Here is a 13,957-nt window from a genome sequence, read left to right as displayed (position 1 = left end):
GGTTGGCGGTGTTTTAAATCTCTGGATTTAAAGATGATTGATTGACAAAAGGATATAGAACCCTATGAGAAGATTTTGGGTTATTGTTTGGAAGTTCTGTAAAAATTGATGGTCATGACTGATGTGGATACCATTGTGATTTTTCATTTCTGGTGGAGGATAATTCATGCTGACTACTTTGATGTACTTATACTTTCTTCAAAAAAGATATACATATACTCTTATTTCTTCTTGGACAAATTTTGAAGTGATATCATACAACTTTTGGACTTACTGTCCCCTGAAGAAGATCTTATTTTAGTGAAACATGTTGAAATTTGTATAACTATTTTGTTTTTGATGGTTGAATAGGTGTGCTTGTTAGTTTGGCATGTTTGATATAGTATGTTGGGTGAGTATGTATGAGATATCCAGATATTTTGAATTATTACAATTGTTTTGGAAATAAAGTTGAATAAGAATTATATTATATTTTTATGTTAATTGTTATGTTGATATAACAGTTTATAAAGCCAACTTTGTATCCTTTAAGGAATAATCTGTTGCAAGTTATAATTGTAGACAAGAAGGCATGGGGTAATCTGCACAGAGCTGCAGTTACAAGCCAGAATACCTTTCTGGACAAATTGAATAGGACTTTATGGTCCTTATCTGCTGTTCTTTACTATGTTACTATTTTAATAATTCACAATTTCTTTTAATTATTTATTGACATATTAATAACTTATTCCTTGGTGAATATCTCTGTGTAGTAGAACTGCTCTGTTTATAACTTTCTCTAGGTTTGGTATTGTATATTAGTTGTTGGTTCCTTGCTAATTGTTTGTTTTTAAGAATCAGTATACCTGCATTTCTCTTATTGTATAGCTGTTCTTGAATAATCTGTTTAATATTGGCACATAAGGCTGAGGGATCATTTAATAGCTAAGGACTGGAAGGTTCCTAAAGGTGTCCAGTTATAACCAGATTGGGTGTGGCAGAGGTTTGGGGGAAGCAAACTAGTGAACCGGCTGGAGCATTATAGACTGCATAGTGCCAGCCCAAGAGAGGATTCTTCTGTTTCCTGTGCAGATAAGCCTGTGCTATAATTGAAATTAATATATAGTAGAGATTCTGTGCATAATAGAACTCTGTGTTTTTATATTCCTCTACTGATGCTCTGATTCATAGTCTCTAAGCTCTGTGTAAAAAGATACAGTCTCTAAATCTCCTTTCTTTCTAAACTCTGACTCATAATTTCTGTGGTGCTCTCTCTGGGGAAAAAAAACAAAAAACCCAAAAACAAATCTGCTGTGTTTTTCTATCACTTTTCCTTCTAACAGTTCTCTGTGCTTGATTAATATCTGGGTTCTCTGTGTAGTAGAACTGCTCTGTTTATAACTTTCTCTAGGTTTGGTATTATATATTAGTTGTTGGTTCCTTGCTAATTGTTTGTTTTTAAGAATCAGTATACCTGCATTTCTCTTATTGTATAGCTGTTCTTGAATAATCTGTTTAATATTGGCACATAAGGCTGAGGGATCATTTAATAGCTAAGGACTGGAAGGTTCCTAAAGGTGTCCAGTTATAACCAGATTGGGTGTGGCAGAGGTTTGGGAGAAGCTAACTAGTGAACCAGCTGGAGCATTACAGACTGCATAGTGCCAGCCCAAGAGAGGATTCTTCTGTTTCCTGTGCAGATAAGCCTGTGCTATAATTGAAATTAATATATAGTAGAGATTCTGTGCATAATAGAACTCTGTGTTTTTATATTCCTCTACTGATGCTCTGATTCATAGTCTCTAAGCTCTGTGTAAAAAGATACAGTCTCTAAATCTCCCTTCTTTCTAAACTCTGACTCATAATTTCTGTGGTGCTCACTCTGGGGAAAAAAACCAAAAAACCCAAAAACAAATCTGCTGTGTTTTTCTTTCACTTTTCCTTCTAACAGTTCTCTGTGCTTGATTAATATCTGGGCTCTCTGTGTAGTAGAACTGCTCTGTTTATAACTTTCTCTAGGTTTGGTATTGTATATTAGTTGTTGGTTCCTTGCTAATTGTTTGTTTTTAAGAATCAGTATACCTGCATTTCTCTTAGGGGTAGATTTTTTAAAAATGCGCGTTCGCGTACTTTTGTTGGCGCACCAGGCGCAAACAAAAGTACGTTGGATTTTATAAGATACGCGCATAGCCGCGCGTATCTTATAAAATCCTGGATCAGCGCGCGCAAGGCTGCCGATTTCGTGTAGCCGGCGCGCGCCGAGCCGCGCAGCCTGCCACCGTTCCCTCCCTTCCTCGGAGGGAACTCTCTTTCGCCCTCCCCTCACCTTCCCCTCCCTTCCTCTACCTAACCCACCCCCCCGGCCCAATCTAAACCCTCCCCCTACCTTTGTCCACGGATTTACGCCTCCTGGAGGGAGAAGTAAATCCACACGCGCCAGCGGGCCGCTGGCGTGCCGAGACGCAACCCGGGGGCGGTTCCGGAGGGCGCGGCCACGCCCCAGACTGCCCCGGGCCAAAACCACGCCCCCGGGCCCGCCCCTGAAACGCCGCATCCCGCCCCCAAAACGCAACGCCGATCGGCCCCGCCCCCGACACGCCCCTGACAAAAAACCCCGGGACTTACGCGAATCCCGGGCCTCTGCGCGCACCGGCAGGCCTATGGAAAATAGGCGCGCTGGCACACGAGCAGGGCTTTTAAAATCCACCCCTTATTGTATAGCTGTTCTTGAATAATCTGTTTAATATTGGCACATAAGGCTGAGGGATCATTTAATAGCTAAGGACTGGAAGGTTCCTAAAGGTGTCCAGTTATAACCTGATTGGGTGTGGCAGAGGTTTGGGGGAAGCTAACTAGTGAACCGGCTGGAGCATTACAGACTGCATAGTGCCAGTCCACGAGAGGATTCTTCTGTTTCCTGTGCAGATAAGCCTGTGCTATAATTGAAATTAATATATAGTAGAGATTCTGTGCATAATAGAACTCTGTGTTTTTATATTCCTCTCCTGATGCTCTGATTCATAGTCTCTAAGCTCTGTGTAAAAAGATACAGTCTCTAAATCTCCCTTCTTTCTAAACTCTGACTCATAATTTCTGTGGTGCTCTCTCTGGGGAAAAAAAAACCAAAAAACCCAAAAACAAATCTGCTGTGTTTTTCTTTCACTTTTCCTTCTAACAGTTCTCTGTGCTTGATTAATATCTGGGTTCTCTGTGTAGTAGAACTGCTCTGTTTATAACTTTCTCTAGGTTTGGTATTGTATATCAGTTGTTGGTTCCTTGCTAATTATTTGTTTTTAAGAATCAGTATACCTGCATTTCTCTTACGGGCGGATTTTAAAAGCCCTGCTCGTGTAAATCCACCCGGATTTACACGAGCAGGGCCTTGCGCGCCAGTGCGCCTATGTTCCCTAGGCCTACCGGCGCGCGCAGAGTCCCGGGACTTGCGTAAGTCCCGGGGTTTTTTTGAGGGGGGCGTGTCGGGGGCGGGGCCGATTGGCGCGGCATTTTGGGGGCGGGATGCGGCATTTCGGGGGTGGGCCCGGGGTCATGGTTTCGGCCCGGGGCGGTCCGGGGGCATAGCCGCGCCCTCCGGAACCGCCCCAGGTCGCGTCTCGGCGTGCTAGCGGCCCACTGGTGCGCGGGGATTTACTTCTCCCTCCGGGAGGCGTAAATCCCCCGACAAAGGTAGGGGGGGGGGGTTTAGATAGGGCCGGGGGATTGGGTTAGATAGAGGAAGGGAGGGGAAGGTGAGGGGAGGGCGAAAGCGAGTTCCCTCCGAGGAAGGGAGGGAACGGTGTCAGGCTGCGCGGCTCGGCGTACGCCGTCTACACGAAATCGGCAGCCTTGCGCGCGCCGATCCAGGATTTTAGCAGATACGCACGGCTACGCGCGTATCTACTAAAATCCAGCGTACTTTTGTTTGCGCCTGATGCGCCAACAAAAGTACGTGAAGGCGCGCTTTTTTAAAATCTACCCCTTATTGTATAGCTGTTCTTGAATAATCTGTTTAATATTGGCACATAAGGCTGAGGGATCATTTAATAGCTAAAGGACTATTAAAGTTCCAGTAAGTGTCCTGCTCTATCCAGCTTGTCCCAGGATAAACTGTTTGATTCCCTCCCACCTACCCCTGGGGTTTGATTTCTAATATAGACTGACTAACTTAACATTAGCAACAAGATAAATTAGTAAATTTTAACAGCTAAGGAAATACCAATCAAAATACTCACCAAAATGAGGACTATCCAATGTAACTGTTGTGGAGCCTTTATTCTGAGGGAAAGCATCTGGAAACTTAGAGCTTGCCCAATCTGTGCACAACTCTCTTCTTTGAAAAAGGAGCTGACTGAGGTTATAGCTCAATTAACTTCAATTACAAGAATTACACCCACATTGCATTACTCAGAAATTAATTCCCCAATACCAAAGAATAACCAGGAGTCAAGAAAAAGAAATACAGTAGGCTCAGGTAGGATAACACATATGTCCTACAGTCACCCATTCTTGACTGATGGGCAGCCAACAAGTATACCCCCCAACTCAAACAGGTCATTAAGAAATTCATTAAAAACCAGGATTACAGTAGGCTCTGGTAGAATTAGACCAGTGATGAGAAGACACACATGGTATCAAGTGCAACAAGAACAAAAAGCCTTCCCTATATTAATAACTGAAGAAGTTCTAGAGAAAAACATTAAACTGTTACCAGAAAAGAGAAAAAAAAACCAGTGCATGCAGAATTTCAAGATCCATAACCAAAGGATAAAGCAAATTGAGATGGATGACTCTGTCATCAGTGGCAAAACTGCAAAAGGAAAGAGTGAAGTGAATAACAAATCTCAACTAAAGTCTCATAAGGAGTCCAGGAAAAGCAATAACCTTAAAGAGGGAACCTGGAAAGCTATGACCACAAATGCTCATAGTTTGGGAAATAAAATCCCAGATCTGCAGGCCCTAATGACAGAGGCAAAATTGGACATTGTTGCTATCACAGAAACATGGTTCACAGAATCTCATGATTGGGATACAGCAATACCAGGCTTTAACTTGTTAAGGAAGGACAGAGTGGATAGAAAAGGGGGTGGTGTGGCTCTTTATGTCAGAAACAATATCCAAGCATCTGAGCTGCAAGGAAGTTGGGGCAATGAAGAAGCACTATGGGTCGTCCTAAAAAAAGATGACGGAGCGTCCATTTGTATTGGAGAGGTTTACAGGCCTCCAAACCAAAATGAAGAGCTGGACAGAGACCTGGTTGAAGACATCCTTAAGATAGGAAAGAAGGGAGAAGTGGTGATCGTTGGTGACTTTAATATGCCAGATGTAGACTGGAAAATCCCATCTACAGAATCTAAAAATAGTAGAGCGATAGTGGATGCCATGCAAGTAACTTTGTTCAAACAAATGGTAAATGAACCCACTAGAGAAGGAACTATACTTGACTTAGTGCTCACTAATGGAGATAATGTCTCTGATGTCCAGATGGGCGCCCACCTCAGCACCAGTGATCATCAAACGGTATGGTTTAATATCACTAACAAAATATGGAAAAGAAGCACAAAGACCCAAGTTTTACAGTTCAAAAACATGGACTTTGAAGAAATGGGGAAGTACCTAGAGGAAGAACTAAAAGGCTAGGAGAACGAGAGAGATGTGGATCAGCAGTGGACCAATCTAAAAGGAGCAATTACCAAGGCAACTACTCTATATGTTAGAAATGTAAAGAAAAGCAAAAGAAAAATGAAACCTATCTGGTTCTCAAAGTAGGTGGCTGACAAAATTAAGGCTAAAAGAACAGCGTTCAGTAAATATAAAAGATCCCAAAGGGATGAGCACAAAGAACAATATTTGAGTCAACTGAGGGAGACGAAGAAATTAATAAAGTCGGCAAAAAGTCAAGCGGAAGAGATGATTGCCAAGGAGATAAAGAATGGTAACAAAACATTTTTCAGATACATCTGTTAGCTTCGTGGATCCTTGGGCCTGTCAGGACAGGAGATGGAGCGCTGTGAAGGGTCACAGCAAGCGTCCCGACCGGGAGGCGGCTTGACGGACTTGGGGACGGCTGGACAATGGACAAAGGTGGAGCCCTATGCGACCAAGGGCTCGGCAGCGGGATGAAAAGTGGATGGTGTTGGGCCCGGTAACTTGAAGGTCTTCACCGTGGAGACCGTTACTCCCCCGAGAGGAGCTCGTAGGAGTCCGGCTGCTGGGACTTTTGGAGATTCGCCCTGGAAGCCAGAGCCCCCCCAGGAGGCGCCCGTAGGGGCCCGGCCGCTGGGACTTAGGAGATTCTTCCGGGCCAGTGGACAAGGGAACCAAAGAGCCGCGAAGGTCCGAGGCAGGGTCCAGGAGTCAAGCCGAGTCATAAGCCAAGGGAGAGGCAAGAGGCGGAGTCGTATAACGGAGCCGGGTCGGTGCCAGAAGTCAGAGGAGTAGCCAGAACCAGGGGAGAGGTGAAGTGCGGAGTCGAGGACAGAAACAGGTCAAAGCCAGGGATCAGACAACGATGCCAGAGCCAGTGGAGAAGACGGAGGAAGAGTCAGGAAGCAAGCCGGGTCGGAGGAGAAGATCAAATCAGGAATGCAGCAACTAGACGTCAGGGAGCCCTTCGGAACCTCGTTGCAAGGCAAGGAAAGGCTCCAGCTGCAGGGCTTAAATAGCACTGCAGCGTCTGACGTCATCTGCAGGGAATTAGTGTTCTCCCGCGCTGGCCCCTTTAAATCTGGAGGCCTAGCGTGCGCGTGGCTAGGGGGCAGGGCCAGCCGCGGGAGGACGCCGGCTGCTCCTCCGGAGCGGGAGCGCAGTGTCAGAGGCCTGTGCAGGCCCAACGGAGGTGGAGGCGGACCGGGCTCGGCGTGGGGGTGAGTGGCGGTCCCGGGGCTGACCCGGTATCGCAACAACATCAGTGAAAAGAGAAAAGTTCAAAGTGGTATAGTGAAATTGAAAGGTGGAAATGATCAATGCGTGGAGAGTGACAAAGAAATGGCAGAAATATTAAACGAATACTTCAGTTCTGTGTTCACTAAAGAAGACCCTGGAGAAGGACCATCTCTATACAACAAGAAACTGGAAGGAAGTGGAATAGAAGAAAACCATTTTACAGTAGAAAATGTATGGAAAGAGCTAAAGAATCTGAAAGTGGACAAAGCCATGGGAACTGATGGGATTCATTCAAGGATACTGATGGAGCTCAGAGATGTGCTGGCGGGTCCGCTGTGTGACCTGTTCAATAGATCCCTAGAAACGGGAGTGGTGCCGAGTGATTGGAGAAGAGCGGTGGTGGTCCCGCTTCACAAGAGTGGGAACAGAGAGGAGGCTGGTAACTGTAGACCGGTTAGCCTCACTTCGGTGGTGGGAAAAGTAATGGAGTCACTGTTGAAAGAGAGAATAGTGAACTATCTACAGTCCAGAGAATTGCTGGACCAGAGGCAGCATGGATTCACCAGGGGAAGATCCTGTTAGACAAATCTGATTGACTTTTTTGACTGGGTAACCAAGGAATTGGATCAAGGAAGAGCACTCGATGTCATCTACTTAGATTTCAGCAAAGCTTTTGATACGGTTCCGCACAGGAGACTGGTGAATAAAACGAGAAGCTTAGGAGTGAGTGCCGAGTTGGTGACCTGGATTGCAAACTGGTTGATGGACAAAAGACAATGTGTGATGGTAAATGGAACTCTCTTGAAGAGAGAGCGGTTTTAAGTGGTGTACCGCAAGGATCGGTGTTGGGACCGGTCCTGTTCAATATCTTTGTGAGCGACATTGCGGACGGGATAGAAGGTAAGATTTGTCTTTTTGCGGACGACACTAAGATCTGCAACAGAGTGGACACACCGAAAGGAGTGGAGAGAATGAGACGGGATTTAAGGAAACTGGAAGAGTGGTCGAAGATATGGCAGCTGAGATTCAATGCCAAGAAGTGCAAAGTCATGTATATGGGGAGTGGAAATCCGAATGAACTGTATTCGATGGGGGGGGGGGGGGGGCGGAAGGCTGATGTGCACGGAGCAGGAGAGGGACCTAGGGGTTATAGTGTCTAATGATATGAAGTCTGCGAAACAATGCAACAAGGCGATAGCAAAAGCCAGAAGAATGCTGGGCTGCATAGAGAGAGGAATATCGAGTAAGAAAAGGGAAGTTATTATCCCCTTATACAGGTCCTTGGTGAGGCCTCACCTGGAGTACTGTGTTCAGTTCTGGAGACCGTATCTACAAAGAGACAGAGACAAGATGGAAGCAGTTCAGAGAAGAGCGACCAAAAAGGTGGAGGGTCTTCATCAGATGTCATACGAAGAAAGATTGAAGAATCTAAATATGTACACCCTGGAGGAAAGGAGGAGCAGGGGTGATATGATTCAGACCTTCAGATACTTGAAAAACTTTAACGATCCAAAGACAACGACAAACCTTTTCCGTCAGAAAAAAATCAGCAGAACCAGAGGTCACAAGCTGAGGCTCCAGGGAGGAAGACTAAGAACCAATGTCAGGAAATATTTCTTCACGGAGAGAGTGGTGGATACCCGGAATGCCCTTCCGGAAGAAGTGGTGAAGTCCAAAACTGTGAAGGACTTCAAAGGGGCGTGGGATAAACACTGTGAGGCGGATTTTAAAACGAGCGCGAATAGCCTACTTTTGTTTGCGCTCCAGGCGCAAACAAAAGTACGCTGGATTTTAGTAGATACGCGCGGAGCCGCGCGTATCCGCTAAAATCCTGGATCGGCGCGCGCAAGGCTATCGATTTCGTATAGCCGGCGTGCGCCGAGCCGCGCTGCCTACCCCCGTTCCCTCCAAGGCCGCTCCGAAATCGGAGCGGCCTCGGAGGGAACTTTCCTTTGCCCTCCCCTCCCCTTCCCCTCCCTTCCCCTACCTAACCCACCCGCCCGGCCCTGTCTAAACCCCCCCTTACCTTTGTCGGGGGATTTACGCCTCCCAGAGGGAGGCGTAAATCCCCGCGCGCGAGCGGGCCTCCTGCGCGCCGGGCCGCGACCTGGGGGTGGGTACGGAGGGCGCGGCCACGCCCCCGGACCGCCCCGGGCCGTAGCCACGCCCCCGTACCCGCCCCCAAAACGCTGCCGACACGCCCCCGAAACACCGCGACGACCGGGCCCGCCCCCCGACACGCCCCCGACACGCCCCCCTCGGAGAACCCCGGGACTTACGCGAGTCCCGGGGCTCTGCGCGCGCCGGGAGGCCTATGTAAAATAGGCTTCCCGGCGCGCAGGGCCCTGCTCGCGTAAATCCGCCCGGTTTTGGGCGGATTTACGCGAGCAGGGCTCTGAAAATCCGCCCCTGTGGATCCATCAGGTCTAGAGGAAGTGTATAAAGAGGAGGCAGCAAAACACTGCACGGAGCGGCAGTAGCCACAGAGGCATTCACGGAGCGGGATGCCAGTGGCCAGTGGTTGGTGTTCCACCTTCACGGAGCGGAAGGATGGAGGCCTGCCATCTCCATATTTAAAAAAAAAAAAAACAGGGGTGGGCAAGAGCATGTAAAATTAACAAAGAGTTCATAAGCTATAGGTATTACCAATTATTAGGCTTATTCAATATTTGTTGATAGATAATATGGCTTTCAATGCATACTTCACTTTCAATACATATCCAACATAGCTCTCTGCTTCAACAGCAGGGGAGAAGAAAAACTAATACTTCACGCATATCCAGCATAGCTCTCTGCTACAACAGCAGGGGATAAGAAAAACAACCAATAAGGGCTGAATAACATAGTCTGGGTAAATAAATAAGTATGTGTGTAGCTTGCTTATTGCTTATTGCTTATTTCACTTGGATGCAGCTCCATCACTGCTCTCTGCATTAATGGTGGGGGTGAAAGGGAAATAGAACCAAAGGTTACTAGGAGCCAAGAGAAACAGATAAGTATGAGAAAAAAAGAAGTGTGAGGCTTGCTGGGCAGACTGGATGGGCCAATTGGTCTTCTTCTGCCGTCATTTCTATGTTTCTATGTTTCTATGAATAATTATACTTCCCCTGCTGCAACCCATTTCATGATTGGAAATCTGTAGAATTACCTTGGATTGTCACAGGTTAGAAACAGCCAGCACTGTAAACGTAATTGCGGTATACGAGATTGCTTGGATGCAGTGTTGACTCTCAAGGTTTCACAATATTTTATCATATGAAAAATAAAACATTTTTTCACTTGTGCACAGGATTTGATGACTTCAATGCTGTTGACTTCAGTGGTACATTCTATGTCAACACAGACCGTGATGACGATTATGCTGGATTTGTATTTGGTTATCAGTCCAGCAGTCGATTTTACGTCATGATGTGGAAGCAAGTCACGCAGACCTACTGGGAAGACAAACCATCAAAAGCGTATGGCTATTCAGGAGTGTCCCTTAAAGTAGTAAACTCCACAACTGGCTCCGGAGAGCACTTGAGAAATGCCTTGTGGCACACAGGCAATACACCTGAGGAAGTAAGAGAGTTATATTACAGTAGTTGTTCTTAGAAATGCAATTTTTATCCATCATTTTACCTTACTAATTATAACTGCTGGTAGGTTATAATTGTCTTCCAGGTTCTTATAAACTTCACATTAACATATGAAAATATTAGTCAATGAGCTATACTGTAGTGAATTGCAAACATTTAAAAGTTGCTATAAAATATAAACAATGGAATAACTGATTTTATAAAACTGGAAGCCATTGTTCCTTGTAACAAAATGTACCTTCTGTTGATACAATCCAGTATTGATATGTTGCAGGATTTTATGCAGCATGCTATGTTAGGTTTTCAGTTTATTAATCACTTTAGGAGTCTGGGGTGGGGGAATATGCAGGAAAATTTTGCATGCACTGTTTCCATAACATGCACATTTTCTCTCAAGCATATTCATTGTGGATATCCTGAAAACCCCACTGGCTCTGGGGGGTCCTCAGGACAGGGTTAGGAACCACTGATTTAGCTAGATCAGTGAACAGTTCAGAAAGGAGAGATTTATGGAGAGATTGATATTCAATGCCATTTAACTGGTTAATTTCAAACTTTATCGGCTAAGCGGCACTGTGTGAATATTTGACTGTACTGAGTGACCACACTTAGCTAACTGATTGTTTACCTAGTTAAGCAGTTAGCTGGATAAATAAGGAGCAGGATGGGGTTGTTTCAGTGTGGAGCTACTTTTTCTCGTTGATAAGCTGGACTTAATTAGCCATGACATCATCTGGTGGCACCAAACGGATCTCTCCCTCTTAGCAAGTAGAGCTTTTGCTGTACTGACATGTGCAGGAATTCTGCTCAGGCACTACCTTTTGAGCCCCTTTAGTCTGTTTTTGTCCAAGCATCATCACAGATGTATATCTCTGTCTCTCTGTTTTAAGTGAAAATCTTCATAATTTTTTCTTTAAAGTTGCTTCGCTTCCTCAACAGCCCTCAAATAGCATGTTTCAGTGCTACCAAAAAAGAAAAAGGAAAATTAAGAACATTTTTCCCTCACCATGCCCACTAAGAAGAAATCCATGGTGAATCTGTAATTGTGGTAGAAGGATGTCCATTATCGATAGACATCACCTTTGCTACTATTGCCTGGGTTCGGTCTATGACCAGGCTAACTGTTACTGTGGATGGATGTCCCTGCATATCCAAAGATCAAGGGCCTGGAAAATGGAGGAACTGTGCAAGTCTCTCAGAAGTCACAGTTGGTCCTCCACATGGAGCGCAGCAGCCTGGTTTGCCTTCCCAGGAATTGAGTTGGGCAGGAGCACCTCAAAAGTCTCTCCCCTATCGGTGGAGCAGGCTGAATCCTCAGGGTCAAATAAGCGACATACGTCAAAGAAGAAGAAGCACCACTCTGTGGAAGCACAAGAGGAGCTGGAGTGCAAAAAAAAAAAATCAAGGCCTGGGTGCACTAGTGCTGTTGAAACACGGTGCATTGGCACTGTAGAGGCAAAAGTCTACTGTGCCATCGACACTTAAGTCCATGGTACCATCAAAATATAAGACATCGATGTCGTCAGCACATAGATCCCTGACACAGTTGATGCTTCAAACCCTGGGACATGAAATATATCAGTCCTCAACACTTTTACTATTAGGGCAAGTGAGTCTATTGTCAACACATAGTGCGGCATTATTTCCAATGCAGCTGTATGCTGGCCTGCACAGAACTTTGACAAGGGCATAGGGGGATATGGTATCCCTTCCCCCACCAATTACCAGAGCTCTTACAACCATAAAATTAATGGAACAAGAGCTATGCCTGGAAACACCAGATCCCATTTGCTCTCTAGTACTTCTCATTTAATCAGCCTCCAATTCAAATTTTACGCAGCTCAGAAAATGTGCAAGATTTCATTCTGGTATCAGAAGACAATGTTCTATCACCCACACCAAGACAAAGGGCACGTCAGCCCCTTGATCAGGATTTCTTTATCTCTGTAGTGGCTGAAAATAAGGAGGGTACCTTCTAACCTCCTCATTCCAGAATATCAGATTTGCTTCCATGAGAAGGAGTCCCAGTATCCTTGGATCAGGTGGTTATTCCATCAGAATCCACATGAGGTAGTTCTAGTCCTCGACATTCACTTGCAGTGGAGTCCAGCCAGTCAGAAGAGGTCTACAAAAAGTATACCCCTCTGAGGCAACCAAGGACCCCTCATTTGTCACCTTCTTCATCATTGGGATCCTGGATCAGTGTTCCTACATTGCTAGGCTCTGAAGAAGGGTTTACAGGGATTCATTTTAGTCCCCATCTGGACTCTCCAGAACACTCGTCCTTACTGGAGAACCTTTCTTACACCAGGTTTCTGGACAAGCTGGGAAAAGCACTCAGAGTTAATGTGTGTAAGGACAAAGATCTTCATGTGGTGAATGGCAGCTGTATTAAGGTGGACCTAACTCATAGGATGTTTGTGCCACAACCAGGGCAAACAGTAAACCACAAGCCATGGTGATCTGTCTTCACAACTTCACAGGCATGCAGTGTATCCTGGAATCAGCCTGGTGGAAGTCTGATATATTATTTCAGGGATGGAAAGTATTTCTTTTTTCTGATTTCTCTGCAGGGCGCAAAAATGGCTCATGGGGTTTGCCATGGTGAAACGGGACCTCTAACAACTGGGCTGTGCTAGCTATGCCTAGCACACCCCGAGTCTTGGAGGGCCAACATCAATGTATTTTTCAATCCCCAGAGGAAGACTTGCAATTTCTGAAGGACAGAAACATGGCTAGAGGCAATGTTTCTAATTGATTTTCTATTTTTGGTGCTTGTGAATAAATTGATGGTCAAGTGGGACCAGATGCCAAGTGGCAGATCATAAGTTGCAGCAACATGTGCCCATAGCAGATATCTACATTATTATTTTTGTCCAGTTATGATTATTATCATGATTACTTCTATTTTCCCTGTTTCTTCCTAATTATTATCTTTCTGAGTTCATTTCTTTCCAAAGTTGGAACATCAATATCCAGAACAAGAACTGTAGCCTGAGAACAAGAGTTTTTTGTCTGACAATTTTTTTTTGAATGGACATTATTTGCAATTGGTTATTCGAAGATCTAGTCTGACATATTTGTTATTTTTTCAATTCACAAAACGGCTGGACCTTCTGAACTCATTTTAGCAGCACAGGCTGGACTGGCAGTTTGTTCTGCAAGGGACTATTGCACAAAACAGTTCTGTCAGATCCTTGTGAAGAAACAGGACTTTTCTCTTTTAGTTTTTGGTTTTGATTTCTAGTTTTACTTTTACTTTGTCGGGTATGGGACAATTCTGCACTTTTTCTGAGCCTGGAGCTCTTTCCTGCTCAGTTCTTGTTAGAAATATGTGTATTGTGGCCACTAGGAGGGGAGGTTTGGTGGGTGGTTGGTGTAGTTTAGGGAGATTTGTAGTCTGTGTGGGCAAGTAGAGCTTGTTGGGGGTGAGGGGTGAGCGGTTTGGTGTATGTTGGGGTTAATAATGGAGGATTTACTAGTTGGCTCTTGTTTGTGTTGGGTTGGGAGGGGTTTAAAAA

At 45.2% G+C, this 13,957-nt stretch overlaps 1 protein-coding gene across 1 annotated transcript in view; it reads left to right on the top strand.

Moving 5' to 3' along the window:
• The window catches only part of THBS2 (thrombospondin 2), a gene marked incomplete in the record, with an annotated part of 874,147 nt that overhangs the window by 666,049 nt on the left and 194,141 nt on the right, over positions 1-13,957 (top strand). The window contains 1 exon segment of the mRNA XM_029594286.1: positions 10,148-10,419. Coding sequence (XP_029450146.1) covers positions 10,148-10,419 — 272 coding nt within the window.

Source organism: Rhinatrema bivittatum, chromosome 3 (assembly GCF_901001135.1).
Source record: "Rhinatrema bivittatum chromosome 3, aRhiBiv1.1, whole genome shotgun sequence".
NCBI classification, from domain to species: Eukaryota; Metazoa; Chordata; class Amphibia; order Gymnophiona; family Rhinatrematidae; genus Rhinatrema; species Rhinatrema bivittatum.
Note: the sequence above shows the minus strand (reverse complement) of the source record. Positions and strands in the feature narration are given on the sequence as shown.